The sequence below is a fragment of the Fusarium coffeatum genome, assembly GCF_003316985.1.
Source record: "Fusarium coffeatum strain FIESC_28 chromosome Unknown BRIP53273_contig_19, whole genome shotgun sequence".
NCBI lineage: Eukaryota > Fungi > Ascomycota > Sordariomycetes > Hypocreales > Nectriaceae > Fusarium > Fusarium coffeatum.
Window position 1 is genome coordinate 1,602 of NW_022157817.1, and position 19,629 is coordinate 21,230.

Here is a 19,629-nt window from a genome sequence, read left to right on the forward strand (position 1 = left end):
CATTCACCGTCAAGTATCTGATCACAGAAGTGTACGGTATCACATTCTGAATGAGTCCGCACGCCATTGTGACGAAGACTCGTAAGGCAGTCAAAGCAGCCAACGCTGAGACTCCAGCATTGATCATGAGCGCTGGAAATAAGATTATAGGCGATCTAGGGGCCACCAAAGTCGTATCGTTCATCCGCTGGCATATGCACTTAGTGAGGACATCCCGTCGCGAATGTAGAGGGCAAATGGCACATGGGGAGACCTCACCAGCGCTGCAATGGATGCTGAAATCAAAATGCAGGCAGGCAGGCATGAAGCCCACCAAGTTCATGCCAACAAGAACATTCGAGACAGCTTCGCTGAGTGATCTTGGGGGCGGCCTTGTAGACGCCCTTTGGGGCACGATCGTGCCTATCGGTGATCTTCGCTCTGAAGTCTGTCATCTTGTGCGGTTATGTTGGCGAGGAAGTGTTTGACAACTAACCTTTTGGAGTAGGATGCGCTCTGCCGGTAATCATTGTGATGCTAGCTTTATGTCATGATATATACCCTGAGACCGGACCTTAAATGGCATTTGGGTTCACAACCTGCGATTGTTATTCTGTTGTTCATGTCTGTATACTTCAGAGCTTGCGCTTGGAAAAGAAAATCCAAAATAGCCAAAATAGTTTCTTGTACATACCGAAGTTTGAGATGGTGTTCGTGGAGATAAAGAAAGAATGAGGCAGTGGACAGGATTGACAGCGCTTAAAAGACTTTAGACAACGAATATTAAATGACTGGACACAAGTCACGGAATTCAGTAGGAGGACGCGTGACCTTGACCGAACCCACAAAGCATTCATTGTCTCTTGCATCCACTCGTGCCAGCTCTCTTTATTAGGCCAGTCTGTCTTGTGAATTTGGTTCTTGTCGAATTTGAACTTCCCTCCCTTTAAATATGCCTCAAAACGAACCTTTCAAACTCTTCCAGAGATACACTTGATAGGATGACCCTCTAGCGACTCACTTTAGAAGTGCTGTTAGTGATGCATCTCGCGAGGAGGGGCACCACCCAGGAACCCGTATCGTCATCTGCTATCGTCCCGTCGTACTTTGCCTTAGTATGAATCTCGACGTAACGAATCATGCTTGAAACACAAGGTACCATGTCAAATCCCTGCAGAACACCCACATCTTCGAAATTTTGCACCTGTGTTTAAAGAGACTTCCACTATCTCAGATCAGGCACAGGGTTTCCTCTTCTTTATAACATGGTGGTCCGATAAAGGATACCACCGGTTGATGGTTTTCGTAAGGGTCGTGGAATCTCTGTCTTTTTCTAGATACCTTCGAGCCCTTAATATAGTGGAGGGGTACTCTGAGCCAATAGATAGTTAGCACCCACAATCTGTATTAGAGTCATATGCAGGAGACATCAACTCCTTCGATAGGTGCTTGTAAAAATAATTTGTAGCAAGCATGCCCATAAGTAAGACTGTTGACAAGGGCGCCTGGGCCGTGAGCTAGGCCATGAACAAAGAAAGACCACTGGGTAAAATCTTGTGACTTAACCTAAGCCAACAAATATATAATTTCCACACACAATTGAACACTCCCCCTTGGGAAGTCCAGTCTAATCGCCTTTGGGAGAGGCGGCATAACCACAGCTTGGCGCCAAGTCCCAGAAACGAGAAGTAACATCACCCGCACCCCAACAATGAATCGCCAAAGTCATTAGGTAGCATTTACCAAGATTGGTTATTGTATAACCAGAATATTTAGCCAAGTAGCCTAACCGTGGTTCCTGCCTAACCTATGCCGTATCGAGCACAGTGCTGACGCAGCCCTTCTGGGATGCTAACAATTACAGTCAATGCCGTATAATGAAACCAAGGCAGGATATGCTCTTGTAGTTACCACCGAGGGGCCTGTGTTGGCGAAAGGGATGGTCCGTACCCTTCTAGTCGATGCCATTTCACCAGTCTGTGGACTAGAACTGCACATGGTGGATAGTGTCAACAGCGTTGGAAACGTGCCAGGCAATTAAAACTATGCTGAAGGCAGGCAACAGTTAACATCACGCCTCGTTTTGCTGTAGGGTGATGAAGCATAGCCGCCTAGGCTTTTTTCAAGGCGGAAACACTTTGTGGCCTCCTGATTCGGTTGGTCTCTGTGTGGAGCAAGTATTTGCACTATAAAGCCTAGCCGGTGCCGCGTCCTCTTACGATCTTAATTCACATTCATCCTTTTTACCACATCTTAACGCAATCTCAAGAGTACTCATCATCATGGGCATCCGTTCATGGTTCAAATCCCGTTCGCTCTTGAATTCCGGTCAAACCCATGAAAGTAGGCCACCACCTCCATATGACTCAACACCAACCCATTTCAAAGCTCAAGGGCATACCCAATCCTGTCAGGTTTACAGCGAATGGGAGGAATCAGGCGAGGCTTCCACCAACTATAGCTATGAAGTCTGGGTATTGCCTGAGAGTTGTCTGAGTAGGCTAGCTTGCGATGCTCAGATAAGATGTCTGGAACATTGGTCTGAACTTCAGATGATTCATGGATCCGAAGTCAAAGTTCGGTGTATCCTTCACGATCGACCGAGCGACAGTCAAGACACAAAGCTTGGTGTTTATAAGGACATGATGTATGCAAAAAGCCTGAACAAGATCTACGACTCTTGGAATAGGAGAGGTTTTGTGCATACTGCTTTCACACAGCGCAACTTTCTTGCAACAATCGACGACGAGATCGATAAGATCATCAAATTTTCACGACAGAACCCCGACGCACAAATCGGTAAGGTAAAGGATGAACTATCCCCCTTCCTAGTAGCCACCATTGCGAAATCTCAAGAAGGCTGGTCACTCGGGGAGTTTTTGAAACGGAAGGATGAGATTTTCGACAAAAGATCTTTACTCCCATACTCGAAGTCTGTGGCGCTCGCCGCACAATTCAAATTACAGTCTGTATCTGCTTTTCAAGCAAGTAATGAACAGACATCACAGGCATTTTACACGGTGAACTTTCTCCCTGACATGATTGCCAACGTTACCTACGATGCTATCAGAGGGTTCTTTGCTCCCGCAGAGCAGGCATTGAAAAAGAAAGTGAAGATTGGGGATCAGAAGGGCCGGTCAGACTCTTACTGCCTGAAGCTTATATCGTTTGGTAGCGGTAATACAGCAGAAGGTGGTGCACAATGGCAGCAATGGGATGATGCCTACCATGGGGATGAAGACAGAACAGACCACACCTTCATCAATGCAAAAAGGATTCTCGTCGACGGTCCCGGACCTATGCTTGGTAAACGAGTTATCTTGGGTGCAGCAGTGTCGCATTTGGACCGCACCTCGAGCAAGAAGAGAACTGATCCTGGTCTGTATGGTGATGGAACTGATTTGGACATTGAAGAATGGAGGAAGTGTCCGGCTTGCGAAAGATTCCAAGCCGTTCGGTGAGTTTCCGGCATACCGCGAAAGTAATTGGGGAAGGTACCAGGTAGTATAGGACCGCGAGAGGGTCGAAACACGAAGCCATTACCGAAGAAGGCACGAGGCTCTTGTATCTAGAATGATCTACTTATGCAAGTAGACTCACGTCAACAATTCTGAGTTTCGACTATCCGCAGGCTTTTCGCTTTATGATTTTGTAATGTTCATGTTGTAATCAAACCAACACCATAGTTCTCCCTGAGACTCTCACTGAGAGAAAGTCCTGATTCCTTTCCCACCCGGGAAGGAGCAAGCTAGGGAACGTGCGAAAGGCTATGTACCGGAACTCTCACTGCGCGGTAGCATACTATGTCTCTCATCTCAGTCATCGCATGTCAGCTGTGTTCGCTTAATCGCTTAATAGCAATCTCAGGCAGGTTCTATCTTACCGACCATGTATCCCATACCCATACCCACATCAACACCGCATTCAGTGGGAGTTGGCATGTTGGTGAAGGGCAGGCTGAAGATGGGGGCCATTTCTTGGCGCTTGTTACAGAAACAGTCTCCAAATGGCTGAATGAAGCTGGGAGAAGACGACAAATTGTAAAGGGTCATGGGCGGAAAGATAGAACTTGAGTCGTCGGAGTATGGAGGAAACACCGTACACGAGTCAACAACAAGGCCACCACCAACATGATGCGGAGTTGTAGGTTGTGGGACAACGCCAATGGCATTGCGCGAAGGAGGAGGTGCCAAAGTCTTCATAGGAGCACTCATGTAGTCCTTGGCCTCCTCACTCTTGCCGCAGAGAAATTCGCCACTTCCCCCTCCTCAAGACCCTCGAGAGCAGAGACGTGGGCGTAAAAAACAAACCCATTGATGTCCTGGACAGATTCTTCTTGAAGCTTCTTACACTGCTGCTCCTTGTCTGTCCAGTCGTATGTATTAGCCTTGGCATCGACATAGTGAATCTTCTTGTGGTATTCAACAAGAGTATCGTTGGTGTTCTTTGTGAGCTTGTAGGAGACCTCATTTCGCAGAACCATATCGACATGAACAACTTAACCCTCAACATGGACGAGCTCATAGTTCAGCACGGTCTCGAATAGAGGATTGCCGGCATTCAGCTTAAAGCTAGACTCAGGTGTCTCGGGTAGTATAGGCGATGTCAAAGTCCCGATGGCATTCGGTAACGAAAGAGTTTTGGCGTGACATTGTTGGTACCGCAGTACGGAGTTAACAGGAGGTTTGACGCTATTGATACGTTTCAGAGTTTGCGTAAGAGAAGGTCCAACCGTTGGTCCCAAGGTAACAGTAACAGATAAAGTTCGAGGGGAAAATGCAGCAGCGGACGTGGTAGAGGTTGCACAGGCATGATGTTTCGTCAGATGGTAGTCGAAACAGGATGGAAGTTACACCTGGCTCCCGTGAAGTATCCCAAATGCACAGTCGCAGCTTGAGGGGGATATGACCAAGATACGTGAAGTATATAAGAAAAAGATGAACTCTCATCATACAGGCAACCAGTTCAGCGGAGCGGATGAATTGTCGCTGCTTCGCGATGCTAACTATCGCCAACGAATCTGTCAAGGGTCAGCCGGATGACCATCTCAACAAAATCATTGTATGTTCCCCCTATGTAACGCATTACTGTAGCATTTCTTTTCTTTTCTATTTCTTTCACATTCTCTGGTACTAATTCGAGTCAGGCTAGCTAGGATACTGTCAAGCAAACCATGAAGCTCCGTGGCTTGGCTCGAGTGAAAGAAGACTCGAGCATTGATCCTGAATGCGGGATGCGAAGTTATAGGCAGTCTGAAAGCCACTAATGTCGAATCGTCCATCCGCTGGCGTATGCACTTAGTGAGGACATCCCGTCGCGAATGTAGAGGGCAAATGGTACATGGGAAGACCTCACCAGCGCTGCAATGGATGCGGAATCAAAACGCAGGCAGGCATAAAGCCCGTCAAGTTCATACCAACAAGAACATTCGAGACAGCTACACTGACGAGCACCACAATACGGCGTTCGGAGACATGATCGTCTCCTTCGAGAACAGGCGCGGAAGACGCTTGAGGCCTTTCGGAACCAGCCAGCTAGCATGTCCTAGCTCGCGGTGCCAGCCTCGGCAGTGCGACAGCTACTGAGACTTTCACCACTTTGCAGAATGCAGCAGAATGTCACGCTGCCTCTCGTGCAGGAAGTCAGGACATGGCAGCGAGGTCTACATGTCTGACTAGCACGCGCAGTGCGCCAACTGAGCTGACTCATACCACGCTAACGACCCAAAATGCTAGGCACGTCCACGAGAGACCTCGTATGGCACGTACCGAGGCCTTACGAAGCCCGAACGAGCCGAAGTGCGAAGATACGGGCTGTCCGAGTATCTGAAGATACAGTGAAAGCCCCCATGAAATTCCAAGCGCTCACCAACGCTACACTGACCATGTCCTGGCTATGCGTAGCCGGAGAACCACACCAACTGCATGCCAGTAGAACGGGCCCGGCGGCTTGGATCACACGACGCGATCTGGATCGTCCAGGCAACGTTGGACACTACCTAGATTCGAACGATATCGCAATAGCTTTTGCGCACGAGGGTAACTATGGCATAGCCATGCTGCAAGAGCCATGGATAAAAGCGAAGGACGGAGAACCGAGACAAGGGGATATTGCGGGTATCAGGCTTTCAGACCAGTGCACTACTGGGAAGACGACGACACCCGATCCCGGGTTATCACATATTCCAGGTGGGCAGACAAGCAGAGCATCTGACATACGGCACGAAGTTCTACAGACAAGGTGAAGAGGCCCTAGGCTATATCCTCCAGCGGCCAGTCGGACCAGAAGTAGTCAATGCAGGAGACATTAACGTCATCTATCAAGCCGGTCGAGCGACGAGAACAAAAGGTCGAGGCGCAGAGATATACCAGTGGGCGAAGGATTATACACTCTCCTTTCTAGACAGCCCAGATATCCCTATGAAGCCTCTATGGAAGGGCCATCGATTTCGTGTGTTCCAATATTCAAGGTGTGGAAGCTACAATCGAGGAGCACCTCACCACCAACTCTAACCACTTCACATTCTCTCACCATTCCAGCGATGAGAGCCAGCATTACGTGAAGCCAGGTGTTGCACAAACCCCCACTGCGCTGAGTGCCATGTCCCTATCAGCAGACCCTGGTGGCACCTTTCGTCTAGATGCTCAGAACGATAGGATGATTGCGTAGTTTATCAAGGTCAGCGTGATTGACATAATCGCATGGCAAAATTATCCACGCCTCTTCGACTTCTGTGACATAATCTTTTGAGTCTGGGTAGTTGCAGAATTTATTTGTCTTGGCCGTTATAGATACTCCCGGGTGATCTTTGTAGTTGAGTAAGGCGCTATTCTAACGGGCTATTTTTGTCTCTATGGACCGTAAATGGCCTGGAATATGAGAGGGTAATATACTATGATGTTCCATCCAGCTTCATTTTACGCGGTAACATGGCAATAGGCAGCTTCAGTAGCCAAGCTCTACGCGTCCTCGAGAGAAGGTGCAGGACCAACGGTTTCAGCATGCAATATTCCATGGAGATCTATGGAGACTCGTCTATGGAGCCTAAGGGGTGCGAGCCAAGTGCGGAACTGTAATAAGAATCCCCACACCATGATGGAAGTAGCTTGAGGGTTCGATCCCCATCAGGTTGTATGTCGTCACCTACTTATAAAGAAGGACTACAGCTTCTGAATCTTGGTGCACGTTCTAGTCCTCCTTCTCGTCTCCGTGAGAATCCAGCCCGGCCTATGACGTGGAAGTAGCAAAGACGCTACCCAGGAAGAGAACTGCACCGAGCCAACGCGACGATATCTACTTCTCTCTGATACTCGCCCGTCGCATTGCGCTTTACGCCCTCTGATAGGATTCAAGCCCCTCAAAGCTGATCATCTTAGAAAGCGTTGCTTGTCAGGTCACCGAATCTACGCATCAACACCTGTTGGTTTGGTATTTGTGCTATTCGGGTTCACGTTAAACCATCACGGGCCAGAGTCCTTCGTCTATCCACTTACTTCTGCCAACCAAGGCAGCTGTTGCTTGTCTCACATTTTGTGTCGGATTAACAATCTGCGTTGTCAATTGTGGGGTACCCTTACATTAGCATGAAGCTACCCTGAAGTTAGCATGGGGAATCTGCTTGTGATAAGGGACACACGCTGCGAGGAAAGTTGGATATGGAGATTGTTTACTTTTGGATCGATATGTTGATATTGAGATTAACAACTGAAACAAGGGGTTGTTTTTACGAAATAGAGCTTGAAGATGGGAGGTTGATATTTACTCCTCTCATTGTTTCAAAACATTCAAAATGTTTCCAAGCAAAGCCTGTTGAGGCACTAGTAGTGTTATTCGTGCCTGCCTGAGGACAATAAGGAAGACTAATCATCGGTCTTAAGCTTGTACTTCAATCATTAGATACGAGTTCACGCGGCAAGTCGTTATTAAACCGATTTTTCTCAATTGGAAATACTAGTTCAATTGACAGACGGACATTATCGGCTTATCTTGTCGCATCTTGTCAGGAGTACTGATCCAATGGACCAATGCGCTGTGTCGGCGGGGAAGTTGGTCACTCTGCCACGCGAACCCCCAATGACGCGCTAGCCTTCTCATATTTCAAACCTCCTCTCCAACAATAGACCCGACTCTCCATCCCCACCCCTTCGTGGCTCTCATCCTCTACTGAGCGCTGCACCCAATAATCCGTCTCAACAGCTGCATCACAACCACGTGTCCAAACCCACAGCGATTTTGCTGTTGGTGTCAATAGGCGCAATGCCGACCGCGTTCCGTGCACAGCATCAACACACGACTAAGACATCATCGTCTGTCATCAGGCCACTCCTCGCGCTCTCACTCTGCTAATTATGCCACTAGTGTCACCTAATCATCGCCCAAAATGGTCTCGAGGGTGAGGTTTTCGTCTTTGGAGTAGACTCGAATACCTAGACAACACACAGCATCCCAAGGGGTCCGTACTGAACCTCCATCCGAGTCCTCGCTCTCCGTACTGTTGGCTTCTGTGTCCCTGCCGATGATGTGACTGCACCTTGTCCTTCGACGCAGTGCATTGTTGAGTTCCTCTCCTATAGAATGGGTAGTGTTGTCGCTGCTGTAAAGCTGTTCCCAATTATCGGTCGGAGAATCTGAAGAATCGCTAGCCTCATGGTTTTTACTCATCCCGGCTGACCAGTTCGTCGTCGGCATCTTTCTGATAGACTTATCTTCTCCCGTGGGCTCTCTAGGCTCACTATTGCAGCTATCAATTCGTCCCCTGCAGGGTAAGATAATTTTGACATTGTCTGTGTCGACATGTCGAACGGTGACGGTTTCGCTTGCCCCTTCAGTTCTTCGTACGTCACCCTCGATGTCCTTCCTTGACTCAACTACAGTTCTCATAGCGGATGGTCCTTGGTCGATTCTTCTCTTCGCGTCATCTTTTCGCTTCTGCGTCTTGAGAATTTCACCTCTGGTGTGGCGCTTCTTCCAAGCTAGACGCCGAGTCCTTTTACGGCATCTCGATGCTGACTCTTGTTTTCTTTTCTTATCTAAACGGTTGAATTCGGTGATGTAGTGTTGAGCCTTGCTATGGGCTACGTCGTAAGCAAACCCTACCTGTGCCAGCTTAGGATTCTCTGTCCTGGCTTTGCACTCTTGCTTTATCACTTCGTCAACCGACTCCAGCGAGTTGTCTCTCTCAGCAGAGACTCGGACGCACACAATATAGGTACCGGGCATCAGATCCGGAAGCTCTGCGGCAGCCGAACGTGCCATCAGATAGTTTCCGTGAGACTGTACGATACGTCGCCGAACTCTTCCGCTTCCGTCTTGGTCTATACGGAATTCAAGATGGAAGGAATATTGACCATGCAGGCCGTTGAAATAACGTCTGTCGAGTTGTGAGACGGCGACAACAACTGGGGACTCCTGGGTCAGGGCAACACGAAATCGCTCGCGGTAGCATGCTATCCATGGCACATTGACACTGATCCAGCTCTGGATGCACCGCCAATCCGGTTCCCGAAAGAGCCTGGTGCGGTCGAGGTGAGAGTATTTGCGCATAAAGTCATCCAACGAGATCCAGAAGACCGAGTCGCTGCCGAACTGATGGTCGAGTTCCTTCTGGATTTCAGGTGTCCACTCCTTAGAGCCGTCGCTCCACGCACCTTCCCAGATGCCCTTTCGTACGTGGGCCCATGGATTCCGAAGCTTCAGTAACCGCTGACCCGACTTCAGAGTATGGGCTGCCACAACAATGTAAGCATGGCCCTCTGATATGCCATCACGCTCGCCATACCCACCATCCAAGAAACCCGTCGAAGCACCAAGTAAGAACTCCTGATTGACTTGGGAAAGGACCGAATCCCAAAACACGTCCAGGTCAAGGATGTCTGATGTGAACAATTCCATCGTCACCCCACCAGAAAGATCCTCCAGACCCTCTCCAATCCAGCCCCCTGCCAGCGCCGCATAGTCACCATGCGCCTTGGCATAGGCCTTCTCGATAAGAGGCACCCAGGTTTCGTTCTGGTCTGTACACTGGCCAAAGAAGAGGGCCTTCGACCCGGTCTGGTGGGTTTGCTTGAATTCGTCCTCCGCATCGACGCGCCCAGTTTGTTGCAGCAGCGTTCTTTGGATGCTTGGTGAGTCCCAGCAGGGCGCTTGAAGGTAGAGTGTGTCATCGATAATAGTGTAGGTCCACGCACCATCGTGGTAGAAGACAAAACCGTAGACACCAATTTCTGTGACCAATTTTCAGTGTGTGTGCCTCCAGAGGACGGCGCGCGACGATACATACCTGTGTCATATGCAGCACACGTCTGGCTTAGCCGGTCCTCGATGTTCGCAAGAGCCGTCAAGCCTGCGACGAACCAGCAATTGCTGAGCTTCCCCTGCTTTACGTCTTTCCCATCCACCTTCCTCATGAAGGTAGGGCAAGGGAAGATTTCATGCACTCTTCTGACGGCGCCCGGCGAGTTGCTTCCTGCGTCGAGGTGGGAGATCTCACCGAGGTCAAATACGGTGTTCCGAAGGCCATTTAAGCAATGGCCTTTATCTGCAAGATCAAATGCCTGTGTTTGCGAATCAATCACTGGGAACGGATCTCGCATCGAGAGAAGATTCTGTAGACTCACCAGGTCCCAGTCACGGTCTCTATATCTCATGTTCAGTTGCCGACATTCTCTGATGATCTCGCTCACCTTTTCCCGACACTCCGTCACTACGTGCAAACGCTCTTTCGAGAGGAGTTCGCTGCGATGGCTGCCATCCGAGGAAGGCCTTGTTGGCGGGTCTGACGGGAGGACTGACAGAGCTTGTAAAGGGCGCAGACTGGAGAAGCACTTCCAGATGTTGTCTATGGTTGATTGTGGCGTCAAGGATGGCTTGCTTCTCTTTTTCCTCCTTCCCTGAGGCACCCGCTTTCTCGACGAGTTGCTAGAGTCAGATGCGCTTTCATGCGCCATTTGTGGCAATTCGGGTTCTCAACAAACGAGGAACATGGATGCGGCATGAGGATGGCTTTTACCTCAACCTGTCCAAGTCAACCTCTGATTATGGCCAAAAGCGGACGTCTCGAGGAGCCGCAGTGTAACACCGGCCTTGATGTCCATGGTGGACCCCAGTCTGATGGCTTTAACGGGTCGCAATACGCGTAAGGGAGCGAAAAGAGCTCTAATCCGGCTTTCTGGTCTGTGGGCCACCGTAGGCACGAACGTAGCCAGCTGCTCCTTCCGGTCTCTCCTGCCTCGAAGAAGAAACTAGCATCCAGATCATCCTGCTCGCATCGTGATCGCGCAATTGCTCGTGAGATGGTCGGCTTCCCACTCCCTACCATGTCGATGAGCCAGTACCAGAATGTTGTTTTTGATATCGGGTCATCGATCCATCGATCAATCTCCTTCAGCAGCGTCTCATTCGTGTTGGGCAAGCATGTTGGATCGTGTTCCTCAGTACGGAAGCCGAAAGAAGCCCCTTATGCGATAGGCGGCGTGTCAAGGGCGATCTGGTGGTCGACGTCGAGAAGCATCGAGCTGGAAGACATCGTCAGTTGGGGCCATTGTAGGCTGCAGTAGGAGCATCAAAGCCTTTGACTGCCCTGCAAAGGTCGCTATCTTCGTGGCTGGCCTAGACTAGTCTCTACTGATCTTTGAGTTTCCCCCATCACCAGGAGCGGAGGTTTACTCGTGCACAATACGCATGACGCAACGTATTAAGCAGGTTACAAGTGTTGGACAGCTGGGAGGGTTGTACGGTCGATACTGTCCGAGAAAGACACGCTCTTCGTTTTGACCTCAGACGATGTTCTGAGGGCATGTTGGGCAGGTCGGAAGCCGGCGCGTGTTAGCCCGGCGTGTCCATCATGGAATATTGTCCTGAGCATCTCTCATATGCCTCCCGTCCAGTTCTTATTTTCTGTTACAGTGCCTCAGCTTTCTGGGGTTATAACCTCTACTTTTGGATACAAACCTCATTTTCTGGAGGTTTGCGAACCATCGATTATCCAATTAGAATCAAGTATTACTCACACTATCAGTAACAAATAAAGAATAGCAAGATTCTGGTCTTACTTACACTTATATATATTAAATAAACATCTCTGAGACTAGTCTAAGCTTTAGCAAGTAGATATAGCTTGTAAAAAATATGTTTTAAGTCCATTAAGCTCTTATAATCTCACTTTTTCAAGAGATCCTTGCGATACGCGGTAGCTAGTGATGTGTAGATAAGGAATGCGAATATCTGTGCAATATTGCTGCATCCATGCATAAGTTCCGACTTCGCACCTCAATTTCTCGTCTATGGTACCTGGGTACTGAGCCTCGGCAAGCTTGTATGGTAGACAGCAGCGTAACATCAAATCGGGATGAGTAGAACCCGACATTGCCCTGAGAGGAATGCAGACATTGGAGCTTCCCTTGATCTATTGCTCCTGGGGAAGGACTGTGCATTCCGCGTTGTCGCCTAAGTGTAGATGGTGCCTGACCAGAGAACGAATTGTGTCTTTTTGCTGATCGAGACTGTCGTAGAGTTTCTTGCGAGATTTGGCATATTCTAGGTTGGTAACGATATCCTTGTCGAGGTTTTTTGCATCTGTGTATGTGATTCAGCTGCCGTCTTCGAGCTGTAATTTGCGTGGAGGGTTCATGACGGTCGCGGTTTGGAGAGGACTAACAACCGGAGCTCCTGAGGAACGTCATCCCTTACCTATGCAGGCGGTCGGAACCGGCAGAGTATGATTTTTATCAGGCGGTGACAGCTGGCAGAATATGGCTCGGCGTCCGAGTCTCACCGTTAACTTCCCTTACATGATGATCCCTCACAGATTGATAAGATATAGATAAGATCTAGGTCGGTCTATGAAGCTTAAATTTAAGAGCCATATCTGGTTGATGTTACATAATACCAAGTGCGCCTAAGAATCTACGGAAATCAGACAAATTGTAACAAACATCGGAATGATGGAATGCTGAGAAACGAGAATGATAATTGAACTGTCCTACGTATGATACATTAATGTGCCGCTCAATTACATACATTCGCCCTTCACGCGCTCGTTTGACTCTCCCAACGACTTCCGGATCTTCTCTTGGTCGCTTGTTGTTCGTCTGGTCATTGACTCTCGCTTCCGTGTGGCAAGCCTCAAAGAGTAGATTAGCCCTTCCATCAGCTTCTGGACCTTGTCTCGATCTCTTGCAGTCAATATCATTGTCCCCTGCTGGCGTAGAACTTGATTCCTCGCTGCCCAATCTAAGCAATAGATTGGCTCCCAGAGTGATAAGAAAATGGATAGTCAGTCAAGCGCGTCCTTCATCCTGTTTCCCAATTATAGCATAGATAATTGGCGTCGCAGATGATCCATCAGTAACATCAGGACTGGCGCAATACGCGTTGACATACTTAGATATATTGCCTGTAAGCCCGGACCAGGCAGCACTGTGTAAACCATTGGCAGAAGATCCCTGCCCCGATTTGGCGCCATAAGACAAGAGCGAAGAAGCTATTTCCTCGAGCCCTTGAAGATTGGCTGAGAATAGGGCAAGTTGCAAGTCCCTCTGTACATCTGGATTGTAGAAATGGTTCATGAAGCGAATGATCTCAATCTTATTTTGGGCTGTAGCGAGGCAAAACGGGGCGAGTGTTGCCTGATGAAAGCGTTGTCGAGAGTGATCCGGGCCATGCTGTCGGGAAAGGTGGGCGTCAAAGGGATCGAAAGGCTGGTCATCATTTACTCCGTAAGGGAGGTAAACAGAGGGGCAATCCGGCGTGGTAAAATAAAGAGGGTATAGGGGCATTGTCGTGGATTAAGCTACTATCAATGAAATGAGATGTGTAAGGATGTTTGGAACCAGCTGACCTGTTTTACAATATGGTGATACCTATGACGAAAGAAGTTGAGAGGAAATTGCAAAGGGGATAAATGGTTCAAAACTCTCCTGCTAAGTCAACTTGACTCATCAGTTAAGACAGGGTTGGTTATGATGATCAACCTTGAACGGGCTGTGCTACTCAGCCCACCTCGGCCTCCGTTGGCGCAACGGGTGCCGAACAAGTGAACGTGGAAGCCAGACACGACGAATGGCAAGCGAACGATCGCTGCTTCGACCAAGCGAAGTCAGCCAAGTCAACGCTTCTCGGTGGATATTTGCTTGGCAAAATCGGCGTTATCGGGGTGAAATGTTGAACGATGGACGGGTCGCGAGAGCACCTTTCTAGAGGGTAAATAACATCAGTGCCCATGGCAGCCTTCCAAGAAATCGTCTGGAACAAGTCAACATGGGAGAGTGGTGGAAATATCTTTATGATCAGGCAGATATGATGCGGACTAGTTATAGTGCGGAATGCCTGACACAAGCCTCAGCACGCCTCCGACCCTGCATGGATATCAGCATCAGCGCCCGCACACGGACTTCGGGACTTATGGCGGCTCAGATGCAGCATCGGCATTTCGCGCAGAGGTGGTTCACGTTCAGTCGAAGGAGAGCATCCAACAAGTCCACCACATCACCCGGATTCGTCTCGCCGTCATAGCAGGAGGTGGGGTTTTGGTGGAGGTCCCAAACATCGAATCTACCCGAAGCTTGTGGGCCTAGATAAGATGCTGTTTAATGGCACGTTAACATACTGGTGGCGGCCATTTAGCATCTGTTTTGGCACAGGTTAGGTCTCGAGGGGATTCACGTCATGTCAAGACAGGTTGATAGGAAAACCCAGATATAGTGTTGGGAGTACAGAGCTTGATGGCATGAAAGTGGTCGATACCGAAAGTTCTACCGCCGCTATAGATATGCTGATTAGTAAATAGAACACTATAATATCACTGGGAAGAATTTTAAATAGAGGACGTATGAACAAGTAGACGTTGGAGGTCATCATGGCATTATTCCATCATACGTCAATGGCAGGTAGTTACCGCAGCAGTGTCATCAGTGATTAGTTGTGTAGGGTATTTACTTTAGTGTAGGCATTCTGTTCTATTGGACATTAGCATGAGATTGGGGTAAGTAGCCAGCTTTCCTTTCCAATCTTACACGATACTGCAATGTCCGGATGACTAAAGTGAGACGAAGGTGATGGCCGAAATCAGACACATCCGGCGTCCTGGCGTGGCTTTCTAGCCAACGGCTGGCTGGCCAAGCGATATGTTGGTTTGGCCTTACTATCAGACACCTACACGTCAACTTCACATGTATCTTCTCTACGTTTCACAATGTATTGCGGCCGCATGATGCGAAGAAACAGACAATCGGAAGCTTGGTTACGCCTCGGGGCAGAAAGGCTCCCTGAAAGGGTATCGCGGAAGCTTAGGAATAATAATGCTAGCATGATGTAAAAGACTATGTATTTATTCATTGAATCTTGCGGTAAAAGAACTCGATCTATTCAGTGTAGAAACAAAACCCCTTTTACGATACGGTCCCCCGTGCAAGCGCCCACTCCAGCCCGAATCCTTCCAAAACTGGTCTTCGTTAACCCCGGAAAGTTGCTATTACTGTTTGGAATGTTACTCGTAATGCCCAGAAGCACCAAGGAGCAAGTTTTGAAAGTGGATAATACTCATGTCAACCAGTACATGTTCAATCGTCGCAGAGAACCACAGAGGCAGTTGATCAAAGAATAGCGATTCAGTAGTACTGCTTATCAAGCGCAAGGGGACTTGTATCGAAGCTGGTCGATGGCGCTCTGGGCAACCGCCCTAAGATACTACTCGTAGGAGGACTCCTGAGCTGTGGAAAGCGTAAGCGCTCGAGAGCCACCCGCGACGTTACTGTCATGTATTGATACATTGGACCGGGGGCTTCCAGGAAAGGCAGGGCTCAAACCAGGAGATTCGATACCAGCCTGCACGGGGAAGTCGATAGGAGCGTTGCTCGTGGGGCCAACTATTGGCAATGTTACTTGGTCCACTTTAGAACAGTTTGACAAAGTGTGGCCTGAGGTGGTATTCTGGGCGACAGGCATACGATGTCGGATATGAAGGGACTCATCAGCCATGGTAATCATGCCTCTTGCGTGAAGATCGGCCATCGCAGCATGAAATGACAAAGACTGTGCATGAACAGGTGCGTCGTTGTAGTTTGGGCGAGGTGGGCCGAGATCGCTAGCACTGGACTGGTAGTTCTGAGGAGCGACGTGGGCGCGGTGACATATGTAAGGCTCGTAGGGGGAAGTGATCCCAGTGCAAGGTCTTTTGTATCCATACTGATCGTTGGCGGCGTGAGGAGCGACGAGAAGAGGCTTCGGTTCTCGATCTGTCGGAGTAGGAGTGGCACCGGCTTCTAACAAGTTGAATTTGGAGCGAAGAGTGTTATCTATAGTAATCTCTTGCAATCGAGGGTCATTCGTCGGTCGCTGAAGCTTTTGATATGTCATCCGGGGAGCTGGAGCGGTACGAGATGAGGGAAATTGTTAGGCCTTTGGATGTGACAACACACAACTTCTGCTTCACAAGACCGTAATTTTTGAGTTGTTTCGGCTTGAACTTTCCGACATCTTGGGCCCCACTAATATTCGAGCCAGAGTCTGGAGCGATGCCATCGACTTGTCGGTCAGCATAGGAGCCTTGACTTCCATCGCTCTCGAGTTCTTTATATACTAGGAAGTCTCCACATGGACCACAAAACTTCCACGACCTCCCGTCAACCCAATGTTTCACGCGAACGTCCCGCTGATTCCAGATGAAAACAGAACCAGGCCTGATGTATTCGATAAAGTCATGTTTTTCAAGTTTTCTTGGCAAATAGGGTATAGAGTTGACTTCGCAGGCTTCCAACAGTAGAATAGCATCGTCTAGTGTCTTCACATAGCCATGGTGGCTTTCCATTGTAAGCCGTGTGCAACTGAGGCGACGCATTGTTCAAAAACAGGCTGCCCTGGGGCGAGATCCAAACGAGGTTCCTGAGTTGGCAAATATAGTGCCTTTGTAGGTCGACAGTTTCATTGTAGGAAAAGGCTACGTGAACGCAAGGTGAAGCTTATATACAATATATCATCATCAGGCTGAAGACACCCCTGCGCTTTGACATTCGTCATCCAACGGCTCGACGCGGCCTCAATTCGCGTCGCGTCAGGCCGTGCCAAGCTCGCTGACAAAAAAGGGGTTTGGCGAATCATCTCAGCCTTGACAACAGAAAGACCCCTGAATCCCTGACAGTAAGGTACGCTTATCCATGCATGTAGCAGAGCAAGGCTAGCATACTGCCCTTGTCGGTGGCATCATGGACGGCTAGACGGGTCCATAAGTTTAACTACGGGCTCATATCAGATGCAGAGCTTGTATTTTAATAACTTCAACATCCTCGCATCCTCGCCACCATCCAACATTCCTAGTCCACACGCAGTAGAAATTCGAGAGCTTTTAATGACGCTGCTGTCATCCTTGACGCTGTCACTTTTGGCATTCGTCGGGTTGTATTGTAGCGCCGCACCCGGGGCATACGAGTTGGACACATTGAAGCGACAATTTCCAGCAAGGGCAACACTCGTAGTTCTGTCAGAAGATGCGTCATTTACCTCCATGGGAAAGACGACAGGACCGTCTTCCACGGGCCCAGAACTTGGCAATGTTGCTTGGCCAACTTGAGAATAGTTCGACGAGTCAGGACCTAAGGCACTCTGGACGGCAAGCTTGACACGCTGACCGCGAAAGGATTCATGGGCTCTGGGATGAGTAAGGTGTCAGTGGTGGGAAACGGCGTTTTCCGTGTCAGGCTTGGCCTGCAGAGATACTTCGCTAGCATAGGGCTGGCAATAGGGAGATTTTGCATGGCCGGCTGAAATGTTACCCGAGTGCTATTAATACGGGAGACCAACAACAACATCAGGCCATGCTTCTGAATGACCAAACTCACTGGCTGTTTATAAAAGACATAGGCTAAGGCAGATTACGGATGTAGCACTTAGCAATGTGTGATGAGGGGGCCTGAGAAGAGTAAAATGCCTTGCCAGCGTCAAAAGACATGCCCAACAACATCAGAGCGACACCCCTGTCAGTATATCCGATACCTCGTCAACCACATGCAGGCCGTCATTTAGGTAGCCAGTATGATGGGCCGGCCCGTATTCAGGTTCACTGGCTCACTGATTGGACAAGGTAACGAGCGGCGTGTGAAGAAACTGGCCGGTAGGCACATCACATCTACGCTCTATAGTAAGGATCAGATGAGGAAATGAGCATCACGCGATGGGTTGAGGACGTTTAATAGTCACCGTGACACGCAGAATAAGAATCCCAGAGTCGAATGTCTGTAGATTTAGGCTATGTACTCAGAGTAATGATGATCTTAGCTCGTAATAGACCGGCATTTGTCTTCCAGCCAATCCACCAGATCACCGCTTTTCCCCATCGCCCTGGCAAGATCAGCACATGTCCAATGATGCTGCCATATGCCCACAGTATCTAACGCATCCTCATCCAGATAAATAAGCGCTGAGAGAACCTCTTTGATCTGTTCATCGTTATGTAGATAGAGGGCATGGACGGCAGGTGGGATCGAATGCACATCGCAGGCGCCCTGCAAAGAATGAAATTTCCGATAGAGATAGCGAATATAATGGCTCTGACCCGTTCTCGCAGCTATATGCGCCGTATTCAAGGTATTTCGGGTTTCGTCCCTCTCAGCAAGAAGTTCAATAGCCCGAGAGTGGCCTTGAAGATAAGCAAGAGCTAGGGGACTAATCAACTCATTGGCTTCATGAGGATCAGGGAATTGAGACAGACGCCTGACAGCATCCTCATCTCCCAGATATGCTGCCGCAGATAGCGGTGTGACTCGAATGAGGCATCCTTGACGGGGTTTAAAGATTGGAGTTCCTGTGGGTTCTTCCACAGTGAAGTCGTAGAATGGGAAGATGTTCTGGTCGAGCTTCATAAAGCATTCAGAACCGTATCCTCTCGGATCGTCAAGTTCATACTTGATCCAGGCACCGATACTCCTGCGGTCGAATTCAAATCTTTCTAAAGACATGGTAGATAGTAACAGTTGAGAAGAGGGTTGAACAGATGAGCGGGAGATAATTAAGTCTTATATATATTGATGAGATGTTTGCACAGCCCCGTCGCATCTCCACAGCGTCATGGCGCGGGAGATGGCACAAACTTCAGGATTGGTTCTTATTATACAGTAAAGGGTAGTTATCATGTGCTCAGAAGCACAACATTAGTCTAGATTAACTAGGGTTGGCAGTTTTACCTTCTCGGCGTCATTAAGTAGCCAATTAACCCCCCTAGTGATCATCTAGCACGCGAAGACGATCGCAGGTATTGTTGCGTCAATATCAGCACTTCGGTACGCAGCAGGCTAAGCAAGCTGAGAAGAATATAGAACATGAGATTTGCTAATAACTAGGAATACTCTCTTGTTTACGCGCCATACTTATCCTCGAGTAGCATGCATGTCTTCTCTTTAAACTTCCCATCATCCATGTGTGGCTCCCAAGTATCTTTCCAGCGAATTTTCTGAACGTATCCCTTCAGCTGAACAGTCTTAGCTTCCCTTTGCGTGTCCACCCAGTTCATTGGTCTCCATGAGTCCTCCCAGCGAATTTTCACCTTTGCTTCCGACCTCCTGAATCTCCTCACTTCGACAACTCTGACAGCTAGGGCATCCTTCACAACATGCCTATCATGACGACTGCTCAGGTAGTGACCATTTGTACGGACCGACCGAT

General features: G+C 48.9%; 6 protein-coding genes across 6 annotated transcripts; 2 read left to right on the plus strand and 4 right to left on the minus strand.

The window, feature by feature from the left end:
- Nucleotides 1–2,261: 2,261 nt before the first annotated feature.
- Nucleotides 2,262–3,440, plus strand: FIESC28_00648 (uncharacterized protein; the record flags this gene model as incomplete). The annotated part of the gene is made up of 1 exon (XM_031154799.1): nt 2,262–3,440. One exon carries the CDS (start codon nt 2,262–2,264, stop codon nt 3,438–3,440), a length of 1,179 nt encoding a protein of 392 aa, XP_031021122.1.
- A 358-nt stretch (nt 3,441–3,798) lies between these two features.
- On the minus strand, nt 3,799–4,462 carry FIESC28_00649 (uncharacterized protein; the record flags this gene model as incomplete). Its single annotated transcript, XM_031154800.1, has 3 exons — nt 3,799–3,812; nt 3,863–4,212; nt 4,290–4,462. 3 exons carry the CDS (start codon nt 4,460–4,462, stop codon nt 3,799–3,801), a joined length of 537 nt encoding a protein of 178 aa, XP_031021123.1.
- A 1,245-nt stretch (nt 4,463–5,707) lies between these two features.
- Nucleotides 5,708–6,648, plus strand: FIESC28_00650 (uncharacterized protein; the record flags this gene model as incomplete). Its single annotated transcript, XM_031154801.1, has 2 exons — nt 5,708–6,167; nt 6,449–6,648. The coding sequence occupies 2 exons, from the start codon at nt 5,708–5,710 to the stop codon at nt 6,646–6,648; spliced, it is 660 nt and encodes a 219-aa protein (XP_031021124.1).
- A 1,695-nt stretch (nt 6,649–8,343) lies between these two features.
- On the minus strand, nt 8,344–11,072 carry FIESC28_00651 (uncharacterized protein; the record flags this gene model as incomplete). Its single annotated transcript, XM_031154802.1, has 4 exons — nt 8,344–10,202; nt 10,259–10,612; nt 10,662–10,802; nt 10,994–11,072. The coding sequence occupies 4 exons, from the start codon at nt 11,070–11,072 to the stop codon at nt 8,344–8,346; spliced, it is 2,433 nt and encodes an 810-aa protein (XP_031021125.1).
- Nucleotides 11,073–15,663: 4,591 nt separating this feature from the next.
- Nucleotides 15,664–16,332, minus strand: FIESC28_00652 (uncharacterized protein; the record flags this gene model as incomplete). Its single annotated transcript, XM_031154803.1, has 1 exon — nt 15,664–16,332. The coding sequence occupies one exon, from the start codon at nt 16,330–16,332 to the stop codon at nt 15,664–15,666; it is 669 nt and encodes a 222-aa protein (XP_031021126.1).
- A 1,910-nt stretch (nt 16,333–18,242) lies between these two features.
- FIESC28_00653 (uncharacterized protein) lies at nt 18,243–18,926 on the minus strand (the record flags this gene model as incomplete). Its single annotated transcript, XM_031154804.1, has 1 exon — nt 18,243–18,926. The coding sequence occupies one exon, from the start codon at nt 18,924–18,926 to the stop codon at nt 18,243–18,245; it is 684 nt and encodes a 227-aa protein (XP_031021127.1).
- Nucleotides 18,927–19,629: the final 703 nt, after the last annotated feature.